At 40.0% G+C, this 17213-nt stretch overlaps 1 protein-coding gene across 1 annotated transcript; it reads right to left on the reverse strand.

Annotated features, from left to right (window-relative positions):
- Positions 1-1835: 1835 nt before the first annotated feature.
- On the reverse strand, positions 1836-15705 carry ercc2 (excision repair cross-complementation group 2). Its single transcript, XM_040130563.1, has 23 exons — positions 15550-15705; positions 14698-14797; positions 13478-13555; positions 13296-13358; positions 12963-13076; positions 12638-12754; positions 11321-11437; positions 10927-11050; positions 10697-10793; positions 10447-10580; positions 10133-10301; positions 9650-9768; positions 8403-8472; positions 7632-7701; positions 6992-7093; positions 6672-6735; positions 6389-6510; positions 5811-5903; positions 5576-5648; positions 5282-5352; positions 3953-4096; positions 3573-3716; positions 1836-2540 (listed from the first exon to the last, which is right to left on the reverse strand). Exons 1-23 carry the CDS (start codon positions 15552-15554, stop codon positions 2448-2450), a joined length of 2283 nt encoding a protein of 760 aa, XP_039986497.1. The 5' UTR covers positions 15555-15705; the 3' UTR covers positions 1836-2447.
- Positions 15706-17213: the final 1508 nt, after the last annotated feature.

Here is a 17213-nt window from a genome sequence, read left to right on the forward strand (position 1 = left end):
CAGAGATTTTTCACTGAAAACAGCTGCCTGTTGTCCTGAAAACAAGGACATGAGAGCAGTGAGAAAGAACTTAGAAAATGAGCCGAAACGCACTAAAGCTCTGTAAAGTCGAGGGGAGCTGCAGATTCGAGTGACAATTCTGCTTTAATTATGTCTTTCATCTTGTCATTTTGCATCTATGCTTATTCACTGAAATGCCTGAAATCCACAACACATCTCAAGTCACCATTATAAAAAGAAAAATAGCATTTAATATGTTGTAGATTTTTGTGCTCTTTTTATAGAAAGAATTACTTGAACTAGTGACTCAAAGTCAGGATTTCACGACAAGACATCAGCACTGAGTGAACAAAAAAAATGATGGCTTCTTCCCTTTTACGTTAACACAGAGCATTAAATCATTTCACACACACTCACTTAACACTCAGGAATGTTGAAGTAAAATACGGATGCAAATAAATTAGTGCTGCTAGGAAATCATGGCTCCCTGAAAATGACGTGACACCAGACCTTCATACATTTTATTCTGAACTGCTCTTTTCATGGCTCACTTCCATTTCTTTTTGCTCAAACATATACTGCATTTCCTATTTTTTCATGACGGAGAGCTACTGATTGTACATTTTTCTATGGTAGAAGAGGTTACCGTTTGTTGTAAGGGCTGAAATCGCACTGTTAGGTACTGTAGCTATTATCGTCTGTGACAAGCTTTATGAAGCATTTGTATGATTGTTACATACAAAATGGGGAAAGATAAAATTTTTAGAAAATGGACTCTCTCCTCTGATGCTGTTTATTCTGGTAAATATGAATGTTTGTATTTTATATTTGCAAACTTGAGCTGAAATAAATTACAGTGAGACATTAACACGCTCTTATTTTTAGCGCATGTTTACATTGAAATATTGCGTTGTGTTTTGTGTCTCAGTGTTTTAATAAGTGTGGTTGTTTTCAAAGGGCTGCTACCTTATTTTTGTGTTTGAATAGCTAATGTCAGATTTTGTCGGGATGGATAAGCCTCTTAACAAGTAAAATATCATCCTCACGATTAAAACCAAGAAGAAAAACAGTAAAGGAGTCCGTTGTTTAATACAAACATGTATATTCCAACCACCAGGTTGAAGAACAGATACAAATATTTGCATTCACTATAAAATGTGACTATGTACAGTTGCAGTAGTAAAGTAAACTAAACAGCAGTCTTGTCTGTATGACAGACACTATATGGAATAACATTCCCGTTGATAATGCAATGCATTGACCCACTGATGATGACTGTAACTTACTTCCCACACATCTGCTTGTTGTATTGGACACACAAGATTTTACTTATCAAAAGACACTTTGTTTTGAAAAACAGCACAATGTGTGTTTATCTTTTTTGGTTTGAAAAGTAGTAAGTGCGTTTTTTTTTCCCTCCAAACTGTAGTAGCTCTGAAAATGCTGAAAACTGCCCACGCATATTAGCAGTTCAATGTCAAGTAAAAGTTGTCACACCATAACGGAAAGGATTCACTGTAATACCGAACACATCCAGAATATACAAAATGTTAGGCCCAGCTCCGTAAAACCGCTAAATCCTTCTCCCACGTGTAATGCTGTGTTTTTTACCAAGCGAGACAAGAGGGCAACTTAAATCAAATTGAAAACAGGCTGACCACTTTGACTGCCAGGGGGAACAAAAAGCAGATTTAATTGAAGATGATTTTAACAGGACTAAATTGTAAAATACTAAATGGCTCTAAGTGGCAGTTTACAACTTGAGTATTTCAGTGAGAAGTTGCAATTTCTATAGCAATAATTTGCATGAACTAAGTGATTTGAACTGATTGGTGATAGAAAACTGTAGGCCCAACATAAAAACCGGTGTTAAAAGTTGTACATTATACTGAAATACATGCTGCTGACTGGTGCCACCAAAAGTGTGCCAACTTTGTATAGATTTGATGTTTTTGAATCTGATGGGATGTTCTCCCCCATATAATGTGGACAAACACAGCACTACATAGAGCGTCTGACCATGTGAAATACTGAATCCTGAGTGGCTTTTTTGAGCCTCAGACCTGTGGTGGTGTTTAACCTTGCACAGACTCAAAAGCTGCCCACTCAGAAGGCATTACTGTGACCACCAGAGCTAAGCCAACCCGTATTTTTAAATACTTCTCGTGGTTGTTTACCATATAGAAGGAAAGAGCATCTTAAATGTAAAGTAATTAAGTATTATTTCTGTTGTGTGATAACAACAAACGTCCTAAAGTATATCTGAACTGTCCTGATGTGGTAAACCCTGCACATCTGCCACTCAGTGTAGATTAAGATAAACTCTATAAGTGGCATCTGCTATTCAACCCAGTTCTGATCAGTGCACAGTAATGATGTCCTAATAATGCTGCTGACCCCATCGCGGGCGTTGCCGTGGTGATGACATTACGCAGTGTATGTCACCTTCAAGTCTGATGAGCGATCTGAGTGATTTTTTGCAGCATCTCCTCTGACTCCAGCTGCTGGAGAGTCAACAGAGACAGACCCAACTGGTCCTCCTGAAGAGAGAGAGAGAGAGAGGGTGAGAGAATTAATAGAAAAATCAGGGAAAAAACGAGGTGAGTGAGGTGGTTACTGCAGATATTTTCAGCGTCTCGCTAATTGACACTTCAGCCTTCTGACATTGCTGAGGGTCTGAGGACCTATTAAGGTTAACTATTCTGTTTCCTACGCAGCTCTAGGTAACTTAAATTTAAATAGAAGAAAGTGGGAAGCGACTACGCTACAAACAGTCTTTTTATTTGCTTGATCTGTGCTCAAAAACAGCCTGTTTTGTGTGATCTCGATGGGAAAGTTAGAGTAGATATAAAATTATTGTTTTTGTATCTACATTTTTTTCACTCTTTTTTACTGTAGTGGTTCTCAGACTGGGGGGGGACAACAACCGTTTGCTGATGCTATCGTGCTAACCCTGATATCACTCATTCAACATGGATCCTTGTTTATTAGGTGGTTCTCCTATCATTGATCAAAACTGGGGGGTAGGGGGGCGTACCACCAAAAGTCTGAGAACCACTGGTTTACTCGATCTCATCCAGTGTTAGAAATGAACTGACACAAATGCATAAGGCTCAAAAACCTAAGAATTATTTTTACCAGCCAAAGTAATTAATTTCTCTTTCATGAAAATGTCAAGTACATCAGTGCAGATTGCAGGTGAGGCGTTGCTTGTAATTATTCCATAATCATGAGTCAACACAGCATGATTTAGAAAATGTCAAGATCATGAAATAATTTAATTGTTATTAAAACAAAATTCAAACATCTTTACCCACATTCCCTCTGTTCTTTTATACAAGAGAGAGAAGAGTTTCAAACTTTAAACTTGCTGTTACGTCTATAATCAATTGTTTTGTCTTGGTCTTTTTTCTTGCTTCTGGTGACCTTACCCCTGCTGAGTGAAGACTCTGACTGAGATTAAATTTACACTACTCTTAGGCCAGTTAACTGCTCAGATAGTAATGGAAAAAATGAATAATTTGAAGCAGAGATTCTACATTTGCGTGGTACGTGGCAGGTGTGAATCATACCTGTCTGAAAGGCTGAGCCATCTGCCGCAAGAAGTGCTTGGAGAGCTGGACGGCCTCGTCCACGGTGAGGTTCAGACTGCCGTCGTTAATGTGCTCCTGAATCCAGCGAGGAAGCTTCCCACGTTTGTCTGCTCGGGCATAACGCTGTGGAGGGGAAAGGGGGTTAATCCGGCTTCAGTAATCAAATACTGATTCATCTTCACTCAGCTCAATGAACCACCAACTACTCCGATGGAGCTCCTTTAATGCTAAAATCATAAGACTGGGGATGTAACCGACCAGGAGTGAATGTGAAGCAGGATGATGCGAAGAGATTTTTGGTAACGTGTTTGTAAGTATGCAGAGGGCAAAAATATAGACTCGGAAGAAAGATCACACACCTTGTCAGCAAAAATCATGAGTCCGTAATCGGTCTTGCCTCTGATGGCTCTGCCCACACACTGAGCTGCGTGACGCATGGCATCAAACGTTAGGAAGTCATTCTCTCTGATCTGAAACTGATCCCGAAGGTACTCCAGACGAGCCTGAAACGTCAGTTCAGTCAGAGAGGAAAAAAATATTCTCGAGCTATGAACAGAGGGATGATGGTAAAACCACACGGTCAGACTGAAGAATGTGAATGGCTTATTTTGGCTCAAGTAAAAAGACAAAAATCTTGAACTACCTTGAAAGATTATTCCTGATATCAAACATCACATGTAGAATGTGTTAAGTAGGTAAAATGAAATCAACATTACAATCAAGTGTATTATATATTTTGTAACTTGAATATCATCACTGATTTATATTTCCAAGCTTTTTGGTCAAATCCCATAATTTCTAAGGACCTGGAAATGATGAACTATAAACTCAGTTACCAGTTTGTTGTTAGGTATACCTAGCTAAAACTTAATGTGTGCTGTATGATACATCGGCCGCACACTAAATCCTTCCTTCTGGGACGTTATGATGTTCAGATTTGGATGACGCTTTTTTCTGAGAGGTGCTTGATTCAACTCTGGTCATTTTGGAGGATGTAGTCTGTGGTGCTGTTGAATTGAACTGCATAATATAGAGAGGTGTTTCTAATATTTGTCCATCACATTTATATCAATGAGGGGAGGCCAAAATTAATAACACCTTTCATTATAACACACTACAAGTTACACCAGAGACCACAGTGTCCATGAAGTTGAATAAATGACTCTGTAAAACTCTTTCAACAAAAAGTGAAAATTATAACCGTCGCAAAGAGAGGATTTGTTGCAGGGCTGCTGTATTAGACTGCTTTACGTCTGGCTAGTTGCACCCAATGACTAATAACTGACTGACCAGTCCTGTGGTAGTGAGTGAAGACAAGGGGCTATGTCTGAAATCATTCAGCACGTTCACTCATTCACTACTCCCTGTAAAACAGACACTCCATAGTTTATTCTGCAGTGAGCAGCCAAATTGAGATTTCGGGCACTTGTTAATCACGCGTCATCACCGGCAGATGTAGGGGGGCACCTCTAAAATATGATGCACTGCATTGTGGGATTCTTATCAGAAAGTAGAGTACAAGCTGCACTATTTTTTGAACTCGACTGTGGGGAATTTTGCACTATAGGGTGCATAAGTTTCACACACAAATCAGACAGTCGGCGAAAATAAAACGAGGAAAATAGAGCGTTTTCTGGCAAATAGTAAATGATTTCAGGCACACGTATAGACACAGGGACAGTTCTGACCTTTAGGATGCGGCTCTGAGTGTAAACATAAGGCACTCCAAACATGATGACTGCCCGGCCAAAATGGTGCACTGAACACAAAACAGAACAAGATCCATAGTTAAGAAGTTGAAAAACTGAACTGAGTGTATACACACACACCCTCAAGTTAAGGTGGAAAACCATATGGAAATCTCTTGCATTGCTTGTATTGTTTCCTTTCATCCCTTCTCATTTTCCTACTGGATCCACATTTCCCTACAGGGAGTTTCCTGTCAATTCATCGCAGTAACCTGCAGCATCACGATGATTTACCGAAATCTATTCCTTCAGACACCTTTCCTCTGGCCACAGACAGGAGGATGGCTCCTCTGCCGTTCTCACATGCCTGAAGAGCAGAGAAAGACAGAGAAAGGTAAGAGGTCCAAAGTCTGGTACCCATCAGCTTATTTTTACCTACATGATCTCAACACCTTGGCAGCTTTAATTTTTATTTCTGACTTATTTAATAATAATTAGTCTAAAGTAAGATGTCAGGTGTCTGTCTGACCTCCTGGTATTTCTCCAGGGCCATGCTTGTCTCTGCAGCGTCCTGAGTCTCAATGAAGATCAGCTTGTTTCTCTGGATATTCTCCAGGATACCCTAAAAAATAAACATGTAAAAAAACACAAATATGGAAACGTCAGGAAACTGCGCTTCTTTTCCATTTACAAAAGAGATAAGAAAAAGAAAATAAAAAATAATATGAAAAACAATGTCTGCTCCATACTGCAACTATAACTTATACCAAATGATTGCTGATACTACTACTATTCTGTTTTAATGATGCAAATATTTGAAATATTTTTATTTATTATTATCATCATTATACGGGAGAAATAAAGATAAATTGCCACCGACATTTTTTTTCACAGATCTTTTTCTTTTCAGAATTGTTTAAAAAAACCGAGATTTCTCTCAAAAAAAAAAAGAAAATGCAAAAAAAAATGTGTACAACTCAGTTAGTTATACATGCTAACCAGTATGTAGTGGTTTGCACATACATATAAAGTGCGAATTCTGTAAGTTATCCGTGTTTAAAAGCGCAGTCTCTCAGGTGTGTGCGCTGTGTCTGCTCACTCACTGACCTGCTCATACCAAGACGCCACTATGTTCTCCATGTAGATGTAGCTGGTGAAAAACGCCACAATGCCGTCAGGAACGATGGCAGACATCTCCAGAAGTAGGTTACCATAGTTACGAATCACAGCTGGAAGCAAATAAAAAATAATGCCGTTGTTTTTGAATAAAGAATCGCATGTTTTGTTTTTATAACTGTATAACAAAAAACATATGTAATTATCAAATAAATTTATTTTTTTCCTTTGGGAAATCAGTCTAATAAATAATGCTGAAGATGTTCCTACTAACCAAAGTCTTCTCTGGTCTCAAACTTTGAGCTCAGGGCCACCTGGTCATTTCCCCTTCCAACAATCTATGGGAGACAAAACAGAGGCATTAAAGAAAAAAAAGAAAAAAAGTGGTTGGAAAGGTTCCAATAATTCAGTAATATGTTTCAAATGTGGAAACCAAATGATTAAGATTTTGCCTGTGGTCAAGGATGCAGTGTTTCTGTTACACAATTTGTCACTTTTGGTCCCTGACCAGTTCTATAATTTCTCTCTCAATCCGCTGGAGCCCCCACAGTGATTTGTGTTCCTGAAAGTGTGTATCTGAGTGTGGTTACACACCAGAGGACAGAGGCAGGTCCTTGCCAGCGTCATGGTGAAGGATGCCATGGTAACGGGGCGGAAGTCCAGGATTCGGGGATAGATGTCCAGTGGAGAGAGAGTCTGAGGCGGACAAACAGAATGATGAGCCGGTCAAAATGAGGGCAGGCATTCATTTATTAGTGCAGGTCAACAGTCATTTGTTCTGGGAACGCAGACTTCACGACTGCATGTGAAACAGAAAATCTAATAATCACAATATTGACTTGTGGAGTTTCCAGAATGAAAGACGGAAGAGATTTAATATTCACATATTTATTATCCACCGGTGTGAATAAAAATGTTAATAATACACTACTAACTGTGATGCATTAAAAAAAAAGGAACCCAAGACTGGGAAGCAGTTCTTCAAAGTGCAATTACTGTACATAAATAAAAACAAATGAACGAAAAGGCAGCAGGCAAATTCAGTCAAACAGTACATGAATGAAGCTGTGGGATTATATTTTGAGAAGCAAAAAGGTAGAGCGTCTCCAGTATGAGTTGTTATGTTTTATCACTTCATTAGAGGAGGACTGAAGGAAGGAGACATGGAGCAGGTATTTTAACGACTCAGATGAAACAGCATTCAAACAAAGAGAGACAGTGGTATCTAACTTACCCCCGAGGTGATGACGACTGACTGAAATCGCTGAAAAACAGGTTTGATGGCTATAGATGGGTCCATGCAACTGACAGAGGACAGACAGAAACAGAGACAGAAAATAAAGATCGGAACAGTCATTTGTTTTCCCTGTTTATATCACACAGGCTCAGTTCGGCATCATCTCACATATTTGATCAATCCCTTTGATCAGCTCTAACCTTTAGACAACAAACTAGTGCCGCGAACAACAGAAACATCTATTCAACATCATCATTGTGTAAATAGTGTAATAACTGCTTTGGTTTTGTTTTTTTGATCCCCAGAACAAGGCTTCTCTGTCTTTCTAGCTGAGGTTTCTTGCAACGTTGGTCGGCTGCTCGCAGCATATCCTCAATAGTTGTGCAGCTGACAATTTAAGTAGGTATTGAAATTATTAATAGATATATGGCAGGAAGTTTTTGTACCAAAACATCAACACAGATTTTCGAGGCCTGGAAGCTTGTTCAAATGGTTTTGAGGTCATAGGTACTGACTGACAACCATAAATCTCAAAACTCCTACAAAATGTCTCAAATTTTTGCAGGGTGAAGTGATGTTGTTGGGTAAATGTTTTTCACATTTAAAAGCCAGAAATGTTGCTGATATTTCCGGGCTTTGCAGAGTCCACCAAATCAGTCACAGATTACGCTATGCTGTCAATTTAGCAAAATCTCTAAACATCTGAACTTAAACTATAGTTATAATCAGTGAATAAGATAAAAATGTTATTTGTCGACTCTACCCCACCTGAAGTGCAGCACAGGGTTGGCGATGGTTGGAGTTCTGTCTTCAAAGGGCTCAATGATTATGGTAAAACCTTCAGACATTGAGAGAAAGAAATACTTAATAAAGTTGGGGGGGGGCAGTACACACAGCCAAGAGGATTTCAAACCTGTCAAACACAGTCTGAACAGACTGAGTAAAGTTTTCCTTAAACTGCCTTTAGGATTTTTTTTTTTTTTTTTTTTTTTTTAAACAAATATTTTTTAAAGAAATGAGCAGCATTATGAAAAAGAAACCTGCGACGGCCACTTTCCAATTCTTTTTATACAGCAGAAGCAATGACTTGAGAAACATAACAAAAACAGAACAAACATTTGAGAGTTGACCAAAGCTAAATCTGACTTCTACCACACATCTTAATGCAAAACCTCTCTAACACCTTCAGTGAACTGTCTAGATTTATGTGTGTGTGTGCTTAATAACCAATGTTGCTTTTCTTCTATTGTGTGTGCGTACAGATTTCCGTGATACAACGCACCCAAATGCATGCAGATTGACTGTGTAGTATCTGCCAGGTTGATATATTTGTGTCTGATTGAAGTACTTCAAGTGGCAATCTGGAAGACTTCAGTCCTGGTTGATTTGATTTTAACCTGTAGTTACTGATGGTTAAAACAAATGTGGTTTAATAATACAGGTCACAGAATTCTGGGGTTACCTAAACAACTTATTGCCGTTTTAATAAAGAAGTCAGGGAGTTGGTTACCTGGCTGAGAAGTTGCAGGTGTGCAGCCTGTCGCCTGCAGCTCTTCATCTAACAGCTCACTGTGACCGTTCCTTTTTGTTCTGTTACTCCCTGCAGTATTTCAAACTGATCTACTGTCCAAAAATGTCCAAAATGACTGTTGTCTTGTTTTGTAGACACATTTTTGATGAACTGTAAATGATAAGCTGACTGACAAACACATTACATTTCCTGTGAGTACTTCATAATAAAACTCAACTTGTGTTTCACCATTTGAATGGTTTGAAGCTTCATTAGTAGGAAATGTTTGTTTTGCATTAGTAGTAACTTAATACAGCATTTTCTCCAGGAATGTCGCCACAGACACCCAGTTCATAATACTGCACTTTCATCTGTGGGCCATAGGCTCAATCACCATCGTGTTACCTCATTCGGCGATAGATCGTGACTTAACAGACATGAAAAACTTTAAGATTGCCACTTTAAAGGTGTATAGATGTACGGTGTGATGTAAGTGTTTTAGTACCTTGGCTATAGGTGCTGACCAGGGTAGCAAAGTTAGAGATGAGTGTGACAGCTGAGAAGTCTGCAATGTCAGCAATCTCCAGAGTTCGTAGTAACGACTGCAACCGCTCTGCACAAAACCTGGAGACGCACAGAGGGGGACAGATAAACGATGAAGGAGAGACGGCATTTAAAACATGAATGATTGTTTAAGAAAGATAATAAAGGTGTGAGCTGAGAAGACGAGCGTGGAGGTGACAGTGTGAGTTGGAAGCTGCTGAGGAAATGAAGGAGCATGAGGATGAGAAAAGAAAAAGTATAAGTAATTGAGCTACTGAAGAGGAGACTGAGAAAGTGAGCAAGAAAGTCAATGAGCGAAACCCATGATCACATGAGGCCGCACCACTGACTAAAGCTAATGTTTCTGTGGAGAATTCAAGCAGAAAAAGTTTGTTAATTAAAAATGTGATTTCATTTGTAATCTGTTGCTAAAGCCGACACTGACCTAAGAGGCTTGCGGTCGATGCAGACTTTGTCGAAGATGTCTTTGAGGAACTGCGGGGCGCTCTCCTGTACGACGTGTTGGACCCTCAGGCGGGACTTCAGATACTCCAGGAAACGCCTCAAGAAACCAACAAAGTGCTCAGCTGTGCGAATAGTACCAGGAACTGCCTCTGAGAGGGCGCAGAGAGAAAGAATGTGAATTGGATTTGGGTTTCTGTAGAAACCATCATTCTAAAATCAGTGCAAAGAAAGGAAAGATTATAAGAAACAAAGATATAATTTCGTGTTCATGTCCAATCCTGCCGATGGCTGTACCTTGAAGAATTTCATCTGGCAACACTGGATTTGCGAGGTAGATGTCTGTTTCCCTGGCAACATTGGCTTCCTTCAGCCCCTCCACCAGTCGCCTGTACTCCTCCTTCAGCTTGGCAGCGTCCGTCTCCTTTATCCTATCAGAGAGCAGGAGAGGCAGAGCAGAGATGACAACATGAGGCTGATGCGCCACACGAGGAAACAAATCATACAGAGTAGCAGCTGCAAGCTGACGGCCCTGACAGCCTCTTACTTGTGTATGGTGTTCTGGAGTGTGTCCACGTTGTTCTGGCAGCGGTCCAGCGTTCGTCTGGTGATGTTCACACTCATGGAGTCGATACATACGTTGTCTAAAGGCAGAGGGAAAGAAAATTAAAATCAGAATTATAAAAATAATCTCAGATTTCTGTGATGCCTAGGATTTGATGATAAATTCAGTTCATTACACTAAATCTTCATGTTACAGTCGGTTCAGTTCCTAACCTATATTATGAGCCTCATCAAACACCACCACAGATTTCTTCGCCAGCTCTTTGGACACCAAGTCGGCTATCTTGGGGTCCAGCAGGTAGTGGTAGCTGTACACCACAATGTTGGCATGCAGGATCTGAGAGGAAATAAAGATAGGTGAACAGTGCTTCTCAAAACAAATGAAATGATCACTGAAAGCTATCTTGCCTAATACTATTTTTTTTTTCTTATTTTAAATGAAACACTCATAATAAAAACATCTAGAGTAATTGGAAGATCTGTTAATTCAAATATTTTTTCCTCAAAAAAGTGCATTTGTTTAGAGCCTAACCAGCCATAAATCCATCCGGTATTTTCCCCACATACTAGAGAAGCAGGCTGAATGGATCATGGTTGTGCAACGTACTGAGTAGCGTGCCAGATAGTAGGGACACCAGCCTTTCCTCCTGCCGAAGTCCTTTAGGTCGTCAAGGTTGTAGATGCCAGCAGGAAGAGGCACCTGTCGGCCGACTGCGTCAAACTCCTACAAAAACAAGCCACAACGCAGAATTAGGTTCAAGGAAACAAGAGTAGCAGGCCGACACTTTCCAGTGTTCGTTTTGTCAGTTGGAGCCTTGTTAGGTGTCAGACGTCTGGGTTTTAGTTGAATAAAAAAAAGGACGCAGTTCCACCTTCTAACATACATGGTCACGGATGTTGCATAACTTCCATACAGCACGAAGCAGTGAGGCAGTGCACCTGAGATGATGTTATGAGGTCATTCAGAGGACAACCAGAACCAGGTATGAACACTAGTCCGTAGTCACACACAGTATGTTGTGCGAGTCCTTCTCATTATTTGCTGTAGCCTAGTTAGAGATCCTAACAAGAGGGTAACCCTGCATCCTGTAATGGTTTTTATGTTCTCAGATGTTGCCTCAGGGTGCTACAGGCTGCTGTAGCTGTATCTGTTTTAAGTTTTAGTCGCTCACACAATGGTAGGGCCTGTCCAATCACACGCTTGCATGAAAATCGGATGGCTAAGTGTCAGCAACGACTTGTCTCATTTCAAACTTCGTGAAAATTAAGTTCAGCAAACATTTTAGTTCAAAAGAAATTTTCCATTAAATCAAAGGTGAGGTCGTGCAAATGTTCAAAAAGTCAAAAGGAAGTTAAGTCATTCAGGTTTAATCAATCCAATTTAGAGCTAAATCGATTATTTGATCAGCGGAAAGTGAATGAGCACCTATTTTGATAACAACTTACAGTCCGAGCCAAAGATTTGATGGCACCTGATCTCAAATGTAAATAATGTGAGCCTCTTTCTCTTTCATACAATTAGAAATTGAGGATCTTTTTTCGTTTGGACTGTTGGTCGGAAAAAATTCATTGAAATATATCACTCTCAGCTCTGGGACACTTTGCAGACATAATGATTAAGAGAAAATAATCAGTGGATTAACAGATAATGAAAATAATCATTAGTTGCAACCAAAATCCAGTGACATAACTACCCTTCGACAGATTCTACCTTAATACCTTTATAACTTAATGCAATATCCAGTCCACATCACAACCTCACAAGCCATTTTTTGTATCATCTTGCTAAAAACTAAATATATTACGTGCTGCAATTCATAACTTGTTGAGACAGACGTTCCCTCCACCTGCCTCGTCTACTTCTACTTCTACTTCCTGTTGAATAATACCAGCTGGAATCAGATGAACTCAGGTGACTCCCTACCTCGTAGAAACGACAGGCAGGCAGGTTGGGGTTGCTGTGGCGTTGTGCACGAATGTACGATGCTGTCAGACTGTGGCACTTCCCATCGACCTCCTTACCGAAGCGCAGGGAGCTCACCTGGATATAAGCAGAGGATCCCGGTTACAGTCAAGGCAGACAAGGGTTCATTTAATCTTTCAGACATACAGCAAACACAAAGAAGAACAGAAAGCTCAGTTCTGTATCTAAAGGACGATGTCATGGCACCTTTACACGTGTAGGTTAGTGTATTCATGCTTTGCCCATGTTGTAAGTGAGGTCTTGATTAGACCGCAGGTGTTCATACCTCAGGGTGGATGCAGAGGTTTTTCCTTGAGGAAAGAGCCAGAGCCAAGAAGGTGTTGCTTTCTCCAGTTTCCTTGGAATAAAACTCCATCAGCTTCCTCAGCTCCTCCACGACCTAATCAGAGGGATGATCAAATATATGATTCAAGTTGTCGTGATTTGTACAGCAACTTCTTAGTACTTCTGAATTGACAACATGCTTTTCTTTTGTGCTTTACTGTTTGAGTTTAACTTAAATTTCTGAGCAGTAGGGACAGTTGGACTGGATAAATTGAAATGGAATACACCTTTCATCACTTTGAGCGGGGTGTGATTTTATTTGACACTGACTCACCTTCTCGATCTCGGGAACTGTTCTGGAGCAGTATATTAGCTTGGTCACCTCCAAAGGAAAGGCCTGAGAGAGAGAACCTCACGTTAGGGGGACTGTGTAGCACTGGCTGGTGGGAAGCCATGATAACTCCGGCACAACCCTGAAAGCACACAGGAAGTCTGAGAGAGAGAAGCTGAACTCACCCTTTGGTAGGCAACGATGAGAGACAGCAGGGAGATGGTCTTCCCTGTTCCTGACGGCATCTCCAGGACTCCATGACCCTGAACATAAACAGCCGGCGATGACGACAAATCACACGAACACACAAAGTTAACACTGTGTAGCTGTCCTCCCAGCGATGCAGCAGAAAACAAGAACTGAAGATAATTTAAACTCTACCCTTAGTTTTTGTTTCATCAGCCACTTGGAGACAAACTGGGGACAGACAAAGTCTTTTCAATCTTTTTACTACAAGTTTCCCTGGGGGAGTAAAACGATACGACATAGTAACACAAGAGGGAATTTTGTACTGAAGACTGTAACTTTGGAAGACACCCACTTTATTTTGAAAGTTATACAGGGATTTCTTCAAGTCCAGTATAGAGAGGAGGAACAGTTAAAGTGACCAATAACTCCTTTAAATATACATATGGGCATGTAAGCATTTTTTTAAGTTAGAGAAAAAATGTGAACATGTCCTTTAAACACAATAAATAATCACAGGCTCCATCACTAATTCCATCTGACAGAGACTGTAACTACAGTATGTGTTAAGAAAGTATCTGTATTGACCAGCAGATTGGTAGGTAACTAAGTTAATTTACTCAAGCACTGTACTTAAGCGCAAGTTTGAGGTACTTTACACAAGTACTTCCACTCTCTGCTACCTTAATTACTTTAACCCACAGAGGAACATACTGTACGTTTTACTGCACTACACTTATCTGAGAGCGGTATTTACTTTGCAGCTTCAGATAAATAATACAAAATGTATTCAAGAACTAAACAGTGATGTATCTATTATAGGTTCAGGAAAGCCTTACTCCATACTAAAGTAAAAGAATCTCAATTTTTCAACAAGATGATTACTTCTACTTCTGATGGTTAATGCTAATACTTAGTAATTTACTTAAGTAAAATTTAAAATGCATGACTTTTCTTGTAGTAGTGTTTCTACACTGTGGTGTTACTACTTTCATTTAGGTAGAGAATCTGGGTACGTCTTTCACAGCACTGACATACGCATATGCACTTTATCATACGATGGTATGAGAATTTGTTACCGTGTGTGTTCTTGTCTGTGTATAATGTACTTTCAACATATGAAGAGAATGAGCCCTTTACCTACAACACTGTTTAAGCCAGCTGAATAAACTGTATCCGTATCCCGCGGAATAAACAGAGATACTGAAACACCACCCACCTTGGCATCTAGTGTCCTCTTCAGCTCCAGCATGTAGGAGTACTGCTCAGGATAGATGTAGTCATACGGAAAATACACCAACAGACCCTCGATGTTGAGCCTGGAATAAAAAAACGACTTGTAACTGACTTCACACATGCTGCAGATACAGAGCAGAGACAAGTCTGCCTCTTTGTGTCGGTGTGTGATGATACGTGAAAAGCAACATCAAGATGCTTTGCCTAAAGGCTTCTGAAACCTTTTTAAAACCACACAGAATGACATTTAATACCTGTTTCCCCAGCCAGAGTATGAAAGGCAGGTAGGGATGATGTGCTCTGGAGTTATTCAGCAAGTGCATGAATTTATTGACATTTATTTCACATTTTTGTCACTACTTCCCAGTCATTTGCAACAACAATTCCTAATTGAAATCATCTATGTATTTGAGGTCCACGTGAATTTTAGTACTGGAGATTTTCCAGAAAGTTTTAAGGCTAGAAAAATATGAAGGAACTTTATAAAGGAAATGTAAGATTGAAATTCTAAGATCTTTAAGACTTTTCAAGACCGGCAGACACACTATTAATGTGGCAGCTACAGTATTTGAACTAGACATGTGTAGGAAGCTAAGCTAATGTGGACGCTGTCTCTGTAACTCGCATCCATTTGCACGAACACACAGGCTGACTATTTACTTTTAGAGAATAGCCCGAATAAACTCAACCTGCCACTGTCAGGTTTAATGTGAATTTAACTAATTTAAGTCGGATAGTTAGTGATTGTTCTACTTGATGCTATGATGCTAGCACTGACTGCACATTACGTGCTCAAGAATTGTTTTGTTTTTTCTGTCTTAGCAGAGACACTCACTTCATTTTGGTAAAACGCGTAGCAGCCGCTCCTCTTCTTTAACATCCACCTTCGTTATTGTGAAATAATCATTAATAACTTTGGTGTAAATAAAAACAACACACAAACTGCTGCGGTGCAAAGCTCGAAGAAGAAAAAGATGATGATGTTGATGATTCTTCTTCTTTTTCTTCTTCTTCTATGACTTTTGCCAGTTAAACGCTCTCAGGCGCATTACCGCCCTCCAAAGGTTGAAGAATAAACTGCTTTTTTTTTGTTTGAAAAAATTATTATTATTTTTTAAAATAATGATAATTATTACCAAATTTCGGACTCTTCTGTCAAGAACTTCTTCAACATGGCAACACTATGAGACCTTAAAAATAAGAAAACGCACAATAATTTTGTTAAATACGGTTTTTATTGAATGACAGGCCTTTTATAAGTATTTTTTAATGCTCTGGTTGTATCCCTGGTATGGACAGTTTCGTGTGTACATCTTTCATATTTATTGTTCTATTAATAAAGGGGGAAATACATTAAATAAAAAAATAATAATGAGATACTTTAATCACCATTTGTACTGATAAACTTACAGCGTGTAGGAACTTGAACGATTGTCATTTCGCCTCTTTAGGGTTGACACCGGATGATCTTCTTCGAGAAAAAAAATTCTTAATCTCCAAATCGTAGCGAGCATTATCTACACCGTTTTATTTTGAACATCTCTACCGGAAAGTGTTTGCTCCCATGTCCTCGTCGACGCCGAACTTGACAGCTGCGCCGCCGTTTCCAACGTGTGGCCACTAGCGGGCGATACACAACACATGATCGTGTAAACCCCGGCACGCCAACATTTACGTCAAAACCAGCTAACTCGCCTCCCGCGGCGGTTTTCCGGGGCTCGGGTGCCGCAGTTGCATTCATTTCACCGGCATCAACCAGCAACAGGGAACATGTAAGACGGTCCCCTTGCCAATGTCTTAGCGGCATCTCGCACTGTACGAGGGCGATCAGTGCCGGTGGAGAAACTCTCAAGTCGTGCCAACTTAAACCCTCGTTGAAAACGTGACCCTCGCCCTTGCGCTTCATTAACGGTCGGTCTTGTGTGTTACAACCGACATGATCATTTAATGCCACTTTCTTACTTGTTTTAATAAAGGCCTCGGGTTTCGTCGCTAATTTGAAAAGATTCACCCGAAGCTGTGGCGCACCGGCACGTCTGCGTTGGCGCTCGCTTTACTAATCTAATATGTTGCAGTACCACGTCGTGACCACAAGGGGCCATTGAACAGTCGGTGATTGTATTATGGGTGTTTACCGCCCTCAAGTGGTTAAAACACGGAATTTCAACCCATTGACTTAGTAAAGTTTACCTTATTACGGCAAATTTCAACTTCCGGCGAATCCTTTCAAAATATATTGATTAAAAAATGAAAGCAGTTTTTTTAAAAAAAAGGAAAATACAGACTAGATTGTTTCTCAGTCAACTGTCATCTCTGTCTAGCGTCAGGGCAGACCGGAGACTACGGACTCCAGCCTCAAAGGCAACTTTTCGGACCAAAACTGAACCAATTAGACACGAATCGAGTCATCATGAGACGAACATTTAATTGTTTTCCGATGGTCTCTTTAGGAATCTACAACATCATATTCTTCGGTGCGTATTCCTACGGATCATCCGT

This window comes from Xiphias gladius, chromosome 7 (assembly GCF_016859285.1).
Source record: "Xiphias gladius isolate SHS-SW01 ecotype Sanya breed wild chromosome 7, ASM1685928v1, whole genome shotgun sequence".
Lineage (NCBI taxonomy): Eukaryota > Metazoa > Chordata > Actinopteri > Istiophoriformes > Xiphiidae > Xiphias > Xiphias gladius.